General features: G+C 40.5%; 1 protein-coding gene across 2 annotated transcripts; it reads right to left on the reverse strand.

Annotated features, from left to right (window-relative positions):
* Window positions 1–2,428: 2,428 nt before the first annotated feature.
* SMIM30 (small integral membrane protein 30) lies at window positions 2,429–5,229 on the reverse strand. 2 transcript variants are annotated; one of them, XM_077834195.1, is made up of 3 exons: window positions 5,145–5,229; window positions 4,784–4,865; window positions 2,429–3,652 (listed from the first exon to the last, which is right to left on the reverse strand). In XM_077834195.1, the coding sequence occupies exon 3, from the start codon at window positions 3,584–3,586 to the stop codon at window positions 3,401–3,403; it is 186 nt and encodes a 61-aa protein (XP_077690321.1). In that variant the 5' UTR covers window positions 3,587–3,652; window positions 4,784–4,865; window positions 5,145–5,229; the 3' UTR covers window positions 2,429–3,400. The 2 variants fall into 2 exon arrangements, with proteins under 2 accessions (XP_077690321.1, XP_077690331.1); XM_077834205.1 differs by having other exon boundaries at window positions 5,177–5,215.
* Between the last annotated feature and the right edge of the window lie 12,193 nt (window positions 5,230–17,422).

Below are 17,422 nucleotides of genomic sequence, written 5' to 3' on the forward strand. Positions count from 1 at the left end.
TGCAAGGCTGCAGTTTGTTTTTGCTCTCCACTACGGAAACAAATACTAATGACAACTTGTTCTGTGCAGAAAGGGAACTGCCCCCACACACTGAACTGAGGCCCAAAAAATGTATTTAAATAACTAGACCACAGTTTTCACCGTGGAATGCTGAGATGCAAGAACCTGTTTTGTATTGCTTTATAAAACCTCTCATAATATTTATAAAACATTACTGTATAATTTTCTTTGGAAATAGTATAATAGTCTTTTTACTTGGGTATCTGATCAGAAAAGCTGCCATTACTTGCTGGGTTTTGTTTTTTGGTTTTTTTTTACTAAGAAAGCCATTCATTGCTATCCTGGAAATTGACAGTTTATAAAAATGACTCGAGTCTCCCAGGAACCAACGGCCAATTAAGGGCCCACCGAACTTAACAGGAGTTTTGTTGTTGACTTCAAAGGAATAGGATCATGCCTTTAAGGGGATTTAAATTGCTTTGATGTTGGTAGTGGACAATGAAATGCAATATTATTGATGTATCTTGGCAATAGGACAAAGACAAACATACAGTATGACAAGTAAACCTAAAATATACTTACCTAGATGCCCTGCATCAACTAAAATGTGGAAAAAAACCCCACTTTATTTGAACTGTTTAAATCAGATTATTTTTCTCATCTCCCTTTTCCCTTCTTGTAAGAGCTGAATCATCTATTTAAAGTTTTCAGTCACTTCTCTCTCATCCTCCCCCCTGCCCGCTTGTAAGAATTGAATCATCAAATTAACAGTAGAATCTATTTGAAAGAGTTTATTAAAAATTGAGGAAAAACAGGAAGATTGGCCATGATGTGCTCTTAGTCAAACCATTAATAAATTAATTCTCGAGCAATAATTAATTTCCATTATAACCCAGTAAATACACCATTATGCATAGTGAATGTCCTTTAGCTAGGCACATGCCGCTACAGGCAAAAGAATAAAACTCCAGGTATCCCATAGCATGACACGAATTGTGTGGTGGTTGTGCTAATCTACAGGGAAAAGCTATGGCGTAATTGTGTGAAACTCCTTTGTAAGAACCAGCTATCAGAGATTTCCTGTTAAAGCGATGATGGAGGTGTTTGGGAAAAGCTAGCTGCAATGAAATTTGCTCGTTAGCATCAGCTCTACTGCCTGGTCATGTCCAGGACATCCATCACTGCTAGGCAGTGGCCCCGGGAGGGTGGCAGCTGCTTTATGCACTTTGTTCCCCTCTCTTGGGCCCTTGATCTTAAAATGCAAATTTCATTACATTGCCTCTGTTGTGTGCAGAAATAGACTTGTAGAAATGGGGCTGGGGGGTTCATGTTAGGGAAGCTAGAGAAACACCTGCATGTCAATAGAACAACCTTGTGAGCTGCATTGCCATACAGCACTTGAGCTGGGGAATCATGGAATCAAAGGGTATCTCTCCCTAGAGTCAGATGTTAATGGGGCAGCTGTATTTGTTCCTGTGATGTCAGCCCTGCGTGGTACCTGGAAGCCCAGTTACAAGGGAAGAATAGTAAAATTGACAAGTCCATGGCGTTAACAATTACGTTTTCTCCTCTCTTGTCTGTTTTCCTCAGAAGAAGGAAATAAGGGTCAAAGCACTTACAAATGGCATTTGGAAGTCTTACAACTCCAAAATGTCAAAATATGACCTGCCTGATTATTTGTGGTTGTCAAGTGAGTCTTGTGAACATTTTATCCCTGTCTATGCTCCCACTCTGATAGAGACATTGGGAGAAGGGGAAGGAGGGGTGGCGGAAGGGAGGAGAGAAAGGTAGTAAAAAGCTCAACTTTGCATCTCTGTTTTAGCCTTTTCTATTGCTTCCCATAAACACCAGCCCAGTTGCTCTGAGCTTCCTAAACATGTAGTGTGTGTGCGCTGAGGTTGCAGATGGTGTAAAGCTCACCTTTGCACTCTTCATTCTGCTGCTTTGTGCAGGCCTACACCCCCTTTGTCAAGTTAGGGCAGCTAGATGCCAGCGGCTAACAGACATTTGGGGCCAAAACCATGACTACAATCAGGGTGCTACAAGGATGTCCCCTTTGGTGGCAGCAGAGGGTGGGTGTCGCATAAGAGATCCTACCTCACCATTATCAGCCTGGCAGGACCAACTATGTTGCTCTCTCAGCAGAGCCCTCCAGCCAAGCAGTACAAAGCATATCAAAGTCAAAACATACCATGTGGTGAATGCCTGAAGCTCAGAGAAACACACTCTAGCTTTGGAGTACGATTCTAACCACAGCTTTAGTTTTGTTTTTTGGCACGAGCTTCAGCTCTGGTTTTGCACGGAGATCAGGTGGACAACTGTGTTCAGAATTTAGGCCTTAGCGAGTAGCGAAAGGGGGTGTAAACTCAAGTGTTGAGCAGTGCACATTCAAGAATGTCCAGGGGGCTTGTTCACTGACACTTTGACGTCAAAGAATCTACTGAGTTTATTGATCACATGGGGAAAAGTTACATAAGCAGCTGGTTCTAATACCCCTACTGCTCAGAATTAAAAGAACCAGTCACTGAACAATATATGTAAGTCTTCATTGTTGCAAAACAAACCCCAAAAATGTGAGCATCTCAAAGAAAACTAAAACATAAATGTATATGAACCAACAGATATATTCACAAAACATTTGGTCATTTCAATCTTTTCTTCAGAAATCTTTTCCTTGTTTGACTGGTCGATGTATTACATATATTCTCCTATATATCATACACATTTTAAAGAAAAATCATGGTCTAATCCTTAAGCATAGCTATTGATTAAATTTGATTCTAATTTATAACATGAATCCAAGCTACAGAGGACGCACATTCTCAGATAAAAATACAGAAAAGGTTTTGCACATTTGTCTATTTTGCCCATGTCTCAGCCTGATTACAGCAGAAGTGAGCTGTTGCGGGGGGATTAATTCTAATTAGAAAGAACATCTGCACTCACACAGATGTCTAAGTAGGCTATTCTTTAGTTATCATATTAAAACTGCGTCAATATTTCCAAATCTTTATTATCCTGAGTAGGAGGTTTATGGCTGCCTTCCTGCTGTAACCCCGGAAATCGAATTGTACAAATGTTACATTCAGTATATGAACTTTCACTGTGAATGAACCTGGGCAATTTTTTCTTCAAATAGCTTGTTTCCATCTTTACTTTAATGCAACCCCTCATCCCAAGGAATATGAAATAATCATCTTCCTACTGTCATGAAGACAGATCCTGTAAACCCCTTCTACCAGTAAGAGTTTTTATTACCAAGGATGGCATAGCAAGAAGGATTTGCAGGATTGTGCTCCATGGTTTTGAAAGTTGTCGGAAACTGAGGCTCAGTTTTAAACCCTAAATTGTAACAAGTAGAGTTTAGGATTATGCTTGACCAGGTCATCTCTTTAAAAAGTCATAGCTGTCCATTTCTTTTCCTTGCATACAAGCCTAGACAGGCACAGAATCCAATGATAGTTAGAACTACGCCTAGCAAGAGAGCAATTGCGTCTCCAGTGTCCAGGGCTTCAACCACAGGCAGCATAATCACCAGTGAAAGGAGCACCAAAAAGAGTTCTGAGGTGTTCCCAAGAAAAGCCATGTTGCTGATCAGGTGGTCTTGGAAGGGAGGTTAAACAATGACGACAAGCTGGTACTTCAAATGTATCTAAAAATAAAACAAAAAGGAACATGACAGGGTTTTTTCCTTTAAATTTATTTCCAAGAACTCTAGATCAACAGATGTCACTGGAGTATCACTGGATGTGACTGGAGTATGATTTACTTGGGACTGGTCCTGCTCTGGGCAGGGGGTTGGACTAGATGACCTCCAGAGGTCTCTTCCAACTCTGATATTCTATGATCACCAAATCTGTATGGAAATGTATTGTTGTGTGATTGATCCACAGAGCAGGAATGAGACTTGGGAGATTCAGGCTTGGTCTTCACCGACACAAAAAGTGATTTTCTTTAGAGTAAGATAAAAAACCCAGAGAGAGTTCTCTGTAAAATCCTAAGTGAAGACACCATAGCGTTTATCATGAGGAAGCTAGTCAAGGTCAGCACTGAACTCCTCACCCAGGGTTGATCTTACCTAGTTTATCTCGCAGTAACACTGAAGTGACTTGTCTCCACTAGGATTTTACAGCAGGATAGCTAATGCAGGAAAACACACACCTTTTTGGTCAGTGAAGACATTGCTTTAGGGAAATTATTCTGGAATAAGGGAGGGTGGGAATTTAAAATGAAAAGTTATTGTGGAATAGGTCCCCATGTGGATGTCCTATTCTGGAATAAGAAGCCTTTCCAGTTTAGCTTTAATTTACTTCCAAAGTGGATCAAGCTAAATCAGGAAAAAAACCCCATTCTTATTCTGAAGTAAGTGTGCCCACATGGGGAACTATTCTGGTCAATACCCCCAAGCAGACAAGCCCTTAGGTTTTCTTCCTGGCTCTGCCAAAGATTCTTATATGACCTGGGGCAAGTCACTAAAATCTCACTGTGCTTCAGTTTTCTCATAATTATCCCCTAATGGATTGCATTGCTAGGGTGATCCATACATTATATTAGCTTTATCAGTGATATAACATTTATGTTATTGCCACAATTAACATCCACTAAAAAAGTGGACCTAAAACTGAATGAAATTGCCCCTGTGCTTACACCTTTCCAGATTTCCCTTCCCTCTGTCCAAACACTGGAGTTTGAAGGGCAGATGAGCATAGAGATTGAGAAAACAGGACAGTGTAAATTATCTACAAGTTTTTGTCTTCTATTAAAATAATTAACAGCAACTTACCTTAACCTCTATAATTACTCTAATATTTCCTTTTCGGTTAGCATTGGAATCTAGAAAGCAATGAACTCCACTCAGTCATCACCTGTCAAAAATCAAGAGAGTTATTTGTTCTGTTCATGGAAATGTAAAAGCTCTGCTAGCCATAGACAGTGGAAGGGAAAAGAGGAAGAGGCGGTAAAGGGAGTAAAAAAAAATTCTCGGAGCTTAAGAGTCATGTGCAGCAACATGTGACTGGCAAATAAAATCGGCTTCTCTGCAGACAACTTTGCACAAAATATGAACTCTGGGTCCGAAAGCAAAGGGGGAGCTTGAGCTGTGAACGGCCCCGGATCTCTTTAATCTATAAAGTTTATAGTCTCACCCTGCGTTAGAAGCCAGGCGGATGTGCATTACCTTCCTGGAGGCAGCCATTAGAGGAAGAAAGAGAAAGAGGAAGACAGTTTGACTACGTTTCCCAGCATTTGTGCTGCCTACAATTCCCACAGTGCATTAGAGCAGATCAGAGTTAACCTTTTAGATACACATAAAGGGCAGATTTCTAAAAAAATAAAAAAATAAAATAAAATTTCAGGCATTCTGCTTCCAGTGGAAATTCAGATTGTCGACTGAATCTACAACAGTCAATATATCTATACTCCATCTGCTATCCACTAATCTTTGTGTTGCTTTATACAGCTTTTAGGACCTGATTTGGATCTTGCATCAGTGTAACTCCACCAACTTTTGCTCCTGGTTTACAGCTGTATAACCGACAGAAGAACCAGGACCTTCGAATCTATGATTAATAGTGATGTGGCTTATTATTAATTTTCATTTAATAAAAACTAATACCAGGCAAATGTTTTATGTCTGTTTGTGTAATCTCCTAACTCAATACCTAACTATTCCCCTGCAGCGTTCATAATTAAAACATAGAAACTTTTTGCTACTGCCTGATCACTAGAATTAAATTATTGCTGCTATTAATACTACCATAATTATTTCTTTCTGCAGCACCCAAAAGCATGTTTGGTACCTCCTAGAAACACAAACACAAGGCCCCAACAGACACAGAGGTCTGCCTTTGAGGATCAGATTGAAGAATCAGGGATTTTAGACCCAATTCTACAAAAGAAAAAAAAGGGTGCCAAACTACAGGGCACAGAATAAGGGAGGCGGAAAGATAATGCATAACTCTGCATGCCCACAGAGCCCTGTCTTCACTAGTACTTTCACCATTGTTACCACCAGTGCAGCTGCCCTGATTGTAATGTATTGTTGGGGGAATTCTCCAAAAATGCTAGTGTAGGGGAGGGCTAAAAGACATGAAGTATATATGGAAGTCATAATCCAGGGGCAGTTCTTAATATCAATATTTTAAAAAATCCTGACTTTAGTACAAGCCATTTAAAGGGACACATATTTTAAACCCTAAATAATAATGCCTTTGTTTATTAAAATTGAAATAATTTAAAAATCTAGTTTTCTTGGCATGCTGGTCAATCCCCGTTTTGTCCTATTTTCTTTCTCCAAGTTGAGATAAGAGCACTTAGTTTCACTGTTGGCTGTAGCCAATTTGTCATTAATTTCACTCAGAGTTTCATGCACCAGCCATAATAAATAATAATGATACTAATTAGCAATTAAATATCACTTTTCATCTAGAGATCTCAAAGCACTTCTAAAAGGTGAAAATTATAGCTCCTTTAAAAACAAACTGAGGCACAAAAACGTTAAGTGATTTACTTGTGGTCACCGAGCAAGTCTATGAAAGAGTCACGTATAGGAACTAGTTGTCCTCATTTTTTTCTGTATTTTCTCCATTGGACAATGCTGCTTGTAGCAAGGCTGTACATTGCAAGATTGCTGCATTGTGTAGGACAATGCTGCAATGTCTACCTTGCAAACGCTGCAGAGGGATGTGTGTTCAAAAATATTGTTTCAATTGGCATTTTTAAAGAATGGATGGACACATTTTTATTGATGTTTGGTTAAAACTTTTTTTTTAAAAAGAAAGCCTAAATTTAAGGCCAATTCTAACACACACAATATTCTAATATTTAATCTCCCTAAAAATGAATACTTTCATTATGGTGTAGCTGTTTGTACTATGTAGGGGACATAGGATTACTCTTTTGAATCCTTCCCTATATTAAAATGAGCTAACCCAGTGTCATTATGGATGTATGTACAATCTTTATTAAAAACTACAAAATCACAATTAACTTTGTTCCAAAAAAATAAAGCCCTCCCAGATACCCTCAGCCAGAAACTTTCACTACTCCATTTCACTACTCCATTCATCTGGTCATCCTTTGCTTCCAGAAAAGCCTTGCAGAACAGATGAAAGGAAGTGACATCACCGTCAAGTCACTGTCCTTACTGTTGCCTGGATCCTCATACAAATATATGAAGTCATTTTTCCCAGACTCAATTTTGAGCCAGAACATGCAATAGATCAATAAGGAGGTGTTCACCTTTAGTAACACCACTCAGGAGAGGGGCATCTGCATTCTAGAGTAGTTAGGGTTTCTGAGCAGTCTTCATAGACAGTCACAGGTAGAATTTTTTACAATAGTTGAATTGAAAAGGCATGCTATTAAGCCAAGAACTAAGACATGGATGATCAAGGCTAAACTATCATCTTATAGGAAGGACACAGTCTTTGCCAGTTGTAAGTGAAAGAAGGTTGTTCTGGTGACTGATGTGGTCAACAAGTCTCCATGATGCAAAAGGTTAAAACCAAAATTCTAATTAAGACAAGTCAGCGTCACAACAGGTTTAATAATTTATGGTGATGAAAAAGCCAGAATAGTTTTTTCATTATTTTATGACCAAGAATGGAGCTTGCCATTGTCTACCTTGCCTTCCAATTCAAGTTTGTAATTCTATCCATTTTAGGTACTTATATGGCTCCCACTATTGTAATATCTGAATGCCTTGCAATCTTGTATGTATTTATCCTCACAAAACCCCTGTGAGGTAGGGAAGTGCTATTATCTCCATTTTACAGATGGAAACTGAGGCATCAGGAGGCCAAAATAACTTACTCCAAGTCACATAGGAAGTCAGTGGCAGAGCTAGGAACTGAACCCACCTTTTCCAAGGTCTAAAGTAGGGTCTGAACTGCTGGACCATCCTTCCTGACAAGTCAGGCCTTCTTGAGCTTTTTGGTGTTCAAAAGTGTTTCTGAGGCTAAAGACGGTGCTATAATGGAAGGCATTGGAGGTCTCACTACACCTGGAAGTATTGCTGTCTATCTGAGTCTCTTCCAGATTTCTAAAAAACCACTTGTGTTGCAACTACATGTGTTCCTGCCTGCACAACAACCTGACAGGCTTCCCAGATTTTGGGAAGATGGTAGGTTCCCCCCCAACTTACTTGCCCAGTTTTTTCAGTTGTCTTTAATTTATTAAAATTGCTTAGCAGTTGGGAGAGGAAGCAAATGACTCTGTTCAGTCTGCCACTCTGAGTTTATATTCCCCTGCCCTTCCCCTAGAAAAGGTACAAGTGGGTTTGCACCCTGTTGTTTTGGTTATTATTGTTCTTGGGAGTAATCGACTGAATTACAACTCCATTGTGCAATCACCTCACATCTACTGTGTAGGAATAAGTGACAAACATTGAAAAGTTTAGGTTATAGGTGATGGTGTCAACAAATACAGTGTGGAAATTTACAAGAAATATGGTTTACATTGCAGAGCAGCACAGTGTGTACCTGTCAACATTGCAGGATGCAATAAATCTGCTTATAGGGAACAAGGAGAACAGTTCTGAGGCCCACTAGCTAAGGTGACAAGGCTGATCAAAATTACACTTACCATACCAGGTTCCTCCTGAACTTTAGGAATATTATTCTTTAAATTTCAGTGGCTAGCCGACAGGTCTGAAAATATAATTGTAAATGAAGTCATTGTTGAGTGAGGTTCTGCAGTGATTGGTTCTTGGCCCTACACCAGTGGTGGGCAACCTGCTGTCCGTGGGCCACACGTGGCCCACCCAGGTAATCTGATTGCACGTCGCGAGACATTTTGCTGATGTTGACCATCCGCAGGCACGGCCCCTTGCAGCTCCGATTGGCCGGTAACAGCGAACCGCGGTCACTGGGAGCTGTGGGGGGGGCCATGCCTGTGGATGGTCATCAGCAGCAAAATGTCTTGTGGCCCACGGTCAGATTACCCTGATAGGCCGCATGCGGCTGTTGGGCCACAGGTTGCCCACCACTGCCCTACACTATTTAACATTTTTATCAATGACCTGGAAGAAAACAGAATGCACACCGATAAAGTCTGCTGATGATGCAAAGATTGGGGGAGCCGTAAATAATGAAGACGACAGGTCATTGATACGGAGCCATCTAGATCGTTTGATAAACTGGGTCAAGCAAACACTATGTATTTCAATATGGCTAAATGTAAAGTTACACAGGTAGGAACAAAGAATGCATGCTATATACTTACAGGATGGGGGACTCTATCCTGGGAAGCAGTGATTCCGAAAAAGACTTGGGGTCATGGTAATTGTCACCGTGCCTCAGTGCGTCACAACTGAGAATACCAAATTCAGGACAAACTGCTGAGAAATAGGACATGCACACCCCAAAACTCGTGGTTATTTTTCCATAAGATATACCGAACTGGCAACAAAAGTAAACTTCTGTCTCACCACACTGGCTAACAAGTCAGACAGAGCCTCCTTAGGTATTCTAGTTCTTGTTTCAACACCCAGACACTAGACTTAATGATGAGTGGTTATTTAAAACCAAATTTCATCAACCAAAGGGTTCTTATGATCCCAGCCACATACCCAGGTCAATATATAACTCAGATCTTACCCAATAATCATGCTGTTGCCCATCCTTTAGTATCTAATATCTAAAAGTTTATTTATAAGAGAAAAGAAAGGTGAGCAGTGGTGAGCTGGAGCCGGTTCGCAGTGGTTTGCTAGAACTGGCTGTTAAATTTAGAAGCCCTTTTACAACCAGTTGTCCCTCGGTTCTAAAATGGCTTCTAAATTTAACAAGCGGCCAAAAGTGGCACTTTAGATGCAGACTCCGTGGGTGCTTGAATATTTGCTCAATGACCACCAATCAGCAGGGGAGTTGCAATCAGGGGATTTACTATTCAATGATGGCTGCCCAAGCACCACACAGTGGGGACTGCTCAACTCTAGGACTCAGTTGCACAAGACCACCAAGGGGATTGCTCAACCTTGTGACTCAACAAAGCCTACCAGGACATGTCCAGGCTAGTATTTTCCAGGCACAAGGACTGAGGATATAAATAGGGGACAGTGGTATCATGCCTTGGCCTTGCTCCTCCCCCACCTATACTGGAAGCAACAAGAATGCAGAGAAGACAAAAACTTCAACTGAGGAGACTGGTCTAGGCTTGAGAGACCTGTGTATTAAGAACTGTAACATCCGTCACCAATACTTCATCAAAATACTGCCTAGTGTAATAAGTGTAATAAGGTTTAAGATTTAGATTGTGTGTTTTTCTTTTATTTTCTTTGGTAACTATCCCTGACCTGTTATGCCTACCAGTTATAATCACTTAAAAATCTGTCTGTAGTTAATAAATCTGTTTTATACTTTACCTAAAACACTGTTTTGCTTGAAGTGCTTGGGAAATCTCAGTTCAGGTTACAAAGGCTAGTGCATGACCACTCCACATTGAGGGAGGGGTGGATCAGGTAATACATTTACACTGGTCAGGCTTCTTACCAGGGCAAGACTGTACTTCCTATTTGTCAGGGTACTTAAGCACTGGAACAAATTGCCTTAGGGGGGCTGTGGAATCTCTGTCATAGGAGATTTTTAAGAACAGGTTAGACAAACACCTGTCAGGGATGGTCTAGTTATTACACAGTCCTGCCTTGAGTGCAGGTGACTGGATTAGATGGCTTATTGAGGTTTCTTCCAGTCCTACACTTCTGTGATTCTGTGGTGGATAACCAGCTGAACCCAAGCTCCCAGTGAAATACTATGGCTAAAATGGCTAATAAAATACTGGGATGTATAAATAGGGGAGTATTGAGTTGGTGTTTGTGTGTATTTCCTCTGTATTTGGCACTGGTGTGACCATTACTTGAATACTGTCCAGTTCTAATGTCCACAATTCAAGAAGGATGTTGATAAATAGGAAAGTTCAAAACAGAGCCATGAGAATGATTAAAAGATTAGAAAGCACATCTTCTAATGATTGATTTCCTTGAGCCTATCTATTTAGCTTAACAAAGTGGTCTGCCCCTTTATGGGCCTGCAGAGCCAGGGAGCAGCAAGGCCTGCCCTAAGGTGAAACTCAGCAGGCAGGTTTTGGGAACCTGCTGATCCAGCTAAGCAGCAGCTAATGATTGGCTCTGATTCCCAGCAGGAAGATATAAGTGAGGACCCAGCTCTGCAATGGAGGGGGCTAGGGGAGACAAATAGAGGCTGGTTGGTTTACCATCTGCTCACACCTCCCCATCCTGTGTTATTCCTGAGGCTAGAGGAGGGCTATGACTCTTGAGCTACTCAGGGGTAGAGGACTCTGCAGTATCAATCCAGGTCAGGGCTGCCACTTCTGTTACTTTTTCATACATTTGTACATGTGCAGCAGAAGAATAAAAGAGCCTACCCAGAAGGCTAAAACAGAGATGGGTGGGGTTGGCTGTTTTGTCCCCAAGTCGGTGGACAGACCCACCAGATTATAAGAAGATTTGGGGGTAACTTGATCACAGTTTAAAAGTATCTACATAGGAAACAATTTAATAATGGGCTTTTCAGTCTAGCAAACAAGATCCAATAGCTGGAAGTTTTGGACAAATTGAGACAGGAACTAAGGCAGAGATTTTTAAGAGCGAGGGTAATTAACCAGTAGAATTTACCAAGGGCTACGCTGAATTCTCCACCACTGGAAATTGAAAGTGAAATAAATATCAAGACTGGATTTGGTTTCTAAAAGATGATTTCTCATTCACAAAGGAAGGAGTTAATTCAGGGAAGTCCTATGGCCTGTTTTATACAGGAGGTCAGACTAGAATATCTAAGTGATCCCTTCTAATCTATAAGACCTATCTATGAATGACTAGGGAACAAGCCAAGTATCACAGTGGTACTTTGCTAAATGGTCACAAAACCTCTCTGCATTTTCAGGATCTTTGGGTGGTAATGAATTTATCTGGTGATCAGTTTCTAGGCAAAACATCTTCAGCACTGAATATGAACCATGTAGTGTTTTAGATAAGGAAAGCTGTCAAGTAGATTTTGAGCAAAAGCAAAGGATGATTGTCAGTTATATAAATGTAAAGAGGCAATTACAATGGAGTTATATAAAATACAGGTAATAGAGTCTTTAAGTAGCAAGTGCTGAACCCGTTACCTATTGATGTGTACAATTCTTTAGATAACTTAGGTTATACATAGTAGTGTAGCAGAGTATAGGCCTTCTCTGTTCCCTGCTTTGTATGATGATCAGTGGAACAGGAGTTAGAGGGCCCATGTTCCCTGGAGGGACTGTTATTGAAAGGACAGCAGCCCACCAGCTGTGGAAAAACAGGTAGGAAGCAGCAGAGGGGAACTACACATTGATCTGGGTATGAAACTGGGGTTTGACTCAATGTGTTTTGGAACGATCCCGGTTGACCTGGTGATGGCTACCCCTGCTGCAGGCAGGTCCTGGGCTTAGACCCAGTGGAGTAGGAAGGGCATGGGTCCCCCTACCTCAGCTGCTGGCCACCCTTGGGTGGTGACTCACTCCCCTCCATCCACTAGGCTGCAGTGTCCTGCCACGAAGGGCAATTCTATTCCACAGGGGGTAGTCCTATTGATTCGAGCTGTCAGGCCATGCTGTCTGACACCAAAGGGCTGCTACACTGACTCCGGCCATTAGGCCACGCTGCCTTGAGCCTACCCCGCGACAAAGTCACAATGAGATTTTTTCCACTGACTTCAACAGGCTTTGGATCAGGCCCTAAATCAGGGGTAACTCCACTGTAGTTAATGGAGGTACATCATGGTAGCATGATATGGGCTCAGAAAGACCTTTAGTACCTGTGTTATTTGATTTACTTTGGGCTAAAACTTAAATTTTACTCAGGCAAAATTGCCATTGGAAATCAATAAGTCTTGACTGAATGAGACTGGCAGACTGGCGCCTGAGCACCGTTTCTGTAAATAAGATTGATGCTGGTACAAATGGATCAGGGTGCTTGTTTTGTTTTGTTTTGTTTTTTCCCATAAGGAATTCTTTCATACTATTATGGCTCCATTAACACTGATCACTGAGGAAAGGATGTGATTCCTGTTCCCACTCTGTTTATTTTCTCGCTGCAGCCTTTGCTTTACTAAATGGCCACACTATGATTTTAAGAATACTCCATGGTCAATTTTGGTACTTCCGATCTGTCTCATTATCTTATTGTGAGGTCAACCTCTGCCCTTGTTTTGCCATCAACACCAATCTCATACTGATTATGTCCTATAGGAGTTTACCAGTTCTTGAGAGCAAGGAAGGAAATCAGGGAAGGCATTTTGCTTACTCTTTAAGGCAAAATTCCTTCCTCGGGCATTTCCATTGGTTGGCATAGGTATATGCTACTCTTCACACAGAGATAGAAATAAAGGGACCAACTAGCTCAGCTCTCCCTACAGTTGTTCCTTCTCTTCAGCTTGGCAGATATTCTCCTCTACCTTTTCATGTATATTATTTATTTGTATTATCTCCATTTACTAATGGTGAAACTGGGGCAGAGAATGGTGCATAACTTGATGAAAGCCACACAGCAGGTCAGTAGGATTGCCAACCCTCCAGGAATTAAAGATTACTCTTTAATTAAAGATTATGTCATGTGATGAAATCTCCAGGAATACATCCAGTCAAAACTGGTAATCCTACAGGTCAGTGGCAAAGTCACAAAGAGAACCCATGTCTTCTCATTTCTACCCCCGGAACATGCTACTCCTCAAATTTACTATAAGTTGTCTTTAAGAAAACTTGTATACAAAGTGTTCTTGTAATAAATTATTCTGTTTTTCAACACGATGGATGCCACAGTCAGTTGGCCCAAGTAATTAAATGTAGATTTGTGTCTGTGTTCAAAAGGAAATAATGGTATGTCAATCTTAGATTTGACAATCAACATTCTGAGTGGGATTTTCAAAAGCCCACAGTGGTAATGCCCATTGATTTAAATGGAAACAGAGTTAAACCAAATGTTCAGCCCTTTTGTGAAATCCCACTCTCTTTGTTGAGGTAAACACACTGAATGTACTGAATTTCCCGCAAGACCACTCATCAACAGTACTCTTTAGAAGATGTATGTTGTAATGACTAAATCTAGTATTGTCTGTCCTCATGTTCCAGTTGTGACATCAAGACGACAGTTTGAGAACAACAGATATCCACATCAAGGATATATATTGCTAGAATTATTATTAAAGTTCAGTGGCAAATTCTTGAGGGATCACCTGTGACTTATTTTATTTTGCAGAGGTTAGAACACAAAAAGGAGAAGGGCTGCTGAATTTAGATGGTTATTTGGTGACTGTCATGCCATTACCCTTGAGAATAAGTCTTTTCCACAAAGACAGAGTGAGAAAAACTATATATTTCATAGGCTAAAATGTTTTATTTCTCCTCACTTGTCCATAAGTATGGCCTCTGATCATATAATCTCAGGCAGTGATCTCAGTTTTCAGAAGTCATTTCTGGGTAAAGTTTGGTCAGTACTTGGATAGAATACCTCCAAGAAAAACCCAACATGCTACAAAAATTAATGTTGCAATATGTAGTACCGTCTCAGGCTGCCTGGCCCTTTAAGGGGAGTCAGGCTCAGCTTTGTCTATGTATGACCTGGTTGGAGGACGGGGTCTCAGGAAGAAGCAGACCATTTCAGGGCTGAAGTGACTGCCAACGGGGGTCACCAGAGGGGCAGATCCTGCCATGCCCAGGCACAAGAGGGGTGTGCCAGCAGCGGGTGCATTCTTCTACAAATACTCTTCCATGGGAGTCTGCACTGAGGGCTTGATCCTGCAAGGTGCAGAGAAGCCTGAACCTCACCCAGTGAAGTTGTACTTCCTTTCAAGCATGTACATAGTGCTACTGAAGCCAATGGGATAACTCCCATGCTTAAAGTTAGCCACTTCAGTACTTTACTGGATCAGGGCGAGTGCCTTGTAAGATATCCCAGCATACTGTTAATGTGTACTATGTGGCTGAAACTGCCATCTTTTGATGAGAATCTCCTAAGTGTTAAGGCTAGATATTCAGTGTGTGTAAGTCCATTTTCATGCTGATAAAGTGTTTGTGAAATTACATGCCTACATTTGCCTACCAAACTGTTGTGATTGTTCATGCAATTACTGCAAAAGCATGAGTATAGGTCCTTAGACACCTGACTTTGTTCATTCAGTTGCAGTAAGGTGAATGCATACTCTATAGATCTGCTTTGAATCAGAAGTGTGGAATTACATGTGCATCTGTGTCCACATAAAAGCACCTCTGATTTTTTTTTAAAAAAAACATGCTTTCACAAATCAGCTAGGTAGATGTCTCCATTTTATTCATTTTCACTCAAGTAATTGGATCCCATTGCTCACTGACTTTGACTGAGCCTGAATCAGCCACTAAATTTGGATAAATTGAAGCCCATTTGAAAATGTGTGTTAATATAGAATGTTTAGGAGGATGTAGAAGGGTCAAATTTCTTTCAATGGGGGAAGTTATAGAGCTGGCTGTACATTACCAAGTTTGGAAATGACGTCATTTGAGCCCCTATGCTCTAATGCTTTTGACACTAAAATTGCAAACCTGTCTGTTTATACCCACTGTAAATTGTACTGTATAGCTTTGGCTTGGGAGGATCTAATAAATGGTGCTAATTACTTGCATTCATAGTAGCTAGAGGCTCCCTGTGCCTGTATCTGATGTCTTCTAAAAGTCTCAAGCATTGAGGGATTCAAAATTTATTCTGGCTCTTTTATGACTTGCAGTATAAATAGAGATAATAAGTCAGACTTTCTCATTACCAGTGGGAACCTATATAATGTAGTCTCATATTTATCCAAAATTGCAGGCAATTAGAAAGCATATTTCTACTCTGAGGTGTCTAACTTAGAACACAATAACTCTGCACAGATAGTTTCAGACATTGCTTCCCTTATGGATTGACCTCTTTAGCATTTTGGATCAATTGGAAAGGAGTGATATGCGTATCAAGGAGTCCATGGAGGAGGAGGTTACAGAGGCCAAAGCAGGAAGTGACTGGAGCATGGACTAATGTTTAACAGTCAAGGTGGAGAGGAAAGGTTGGATTTTTGAGATGTTAGGGAAAAAGAAGTGACAAGATATAATGTAACTGTATGTTTTGGGGGGAAGCAAAGGGTGGAGTAACAAATGACAATTAGATTGGTTTTGTCAACAGCAATGGAGAAAGGGAGCAAAGGATTAATTTTTCTGGTGTGTTTTGTGATGTAAACCCTGGATGGAGACCATCTAAACTTATTTACGTAGACCATCAAATAGCTTGAATTAGTTCAAAAACTTTCCGTGACTACTGAATTGCCTAGACTTGAACAAGCAAGCCTAGAGGTGGGAAGCTGCATAGCTCATTAGCAATCCCCTGAGTCATTGTGATGGCTGCATTTATTAAATCTCACTTTTGTATTCTGAAAATATCAGAAACTTTTATTTAAAATGTTCTTCAAATTATAGGCTCTCAGTTCATGCAAGTTCCTTTTTTCTTCTATGACTGCACTAAAAATCTTAAGTCATTTTGGTAGCAAAATAGTTTGTGAATTTTGGTGTGTGAACAATGCTCAAGAAGGAAAGGTAGCTAGCATGCCTGTTTAGTGACCTCTACAGCATTTAGTTATATTCATGAAGTCTCAGATGGTATAATAATTGCTATGTTTTTACCATCCACACGAAAGGCAAATGATAACTCTTTCAAGGTACTGTAAGGTTCAGAAAGATGTATGACCTGCTAGCACTACTGAACAGATGACCTGATGTGGCGATGAATAAATGGATATGTTCATCTGAAAAAACTCTGCACTAAGTCTCTTCATCCCCATCAGTTCTTGGATGATCACTTATTCCTGGAAGTGTACTTATTTCTCTTCTTTCTTATTTTTAAAAAAACAATCTGCTTTAAGGTCAGGATAATGCTGAAAACTTGAATAAGACATATATACATCTCTGGATCAGTTCCTACAACTGACATTTCCAAGATGATGAGACCTAGCAATTATGTTTCACTGAAGCTCTTAAAGCTACACAAAGATACATTACTTAGCCTTTATTAGCAGTTGGCCTCATCGTGAGACAAGCAATGAATGAATTAATGCTTTTTAACTCTGTGATCTGCTGACGAAACTCATTTAAGACACATATATCTTTTCTGTGCTAGCTCTATCAATTTATTACTGAATTTAGGTTGTGACCCTGGTTACTAGAGAGGCCACGCTGAGATTCCTCGATCAGGGCAAACAGCAAAGAATGGGGCAGACAATCACCAAAACTGGTAGTTTGTTCTAATAATTAGATTCATCAAGCCAGCAACAAAACAGCTTCTATAATACCTTTCTGGTTACTCAGAAGCAAAAAATACAATTCCCCTTAAGCAATCCAGCCTTTGGCTCGCACTCAGGCAGCCAAGTCAAATACGGAGAGGATTATT

This window comes from Eretmochelys imbricata, chromosome 1 (assembly GCF_965152235.1).
Source record: "Eretmochelys imbricata isolate rEreImb1 chromosome 1, rEreImb1.hap1, whole genome shotgun sequence".
Lineage (NCBI taxonomy): Eukaryota > Metazoa > Chordata > Testudines > Cheloniidae > Eretmochelys > Eretmochelys imbricata.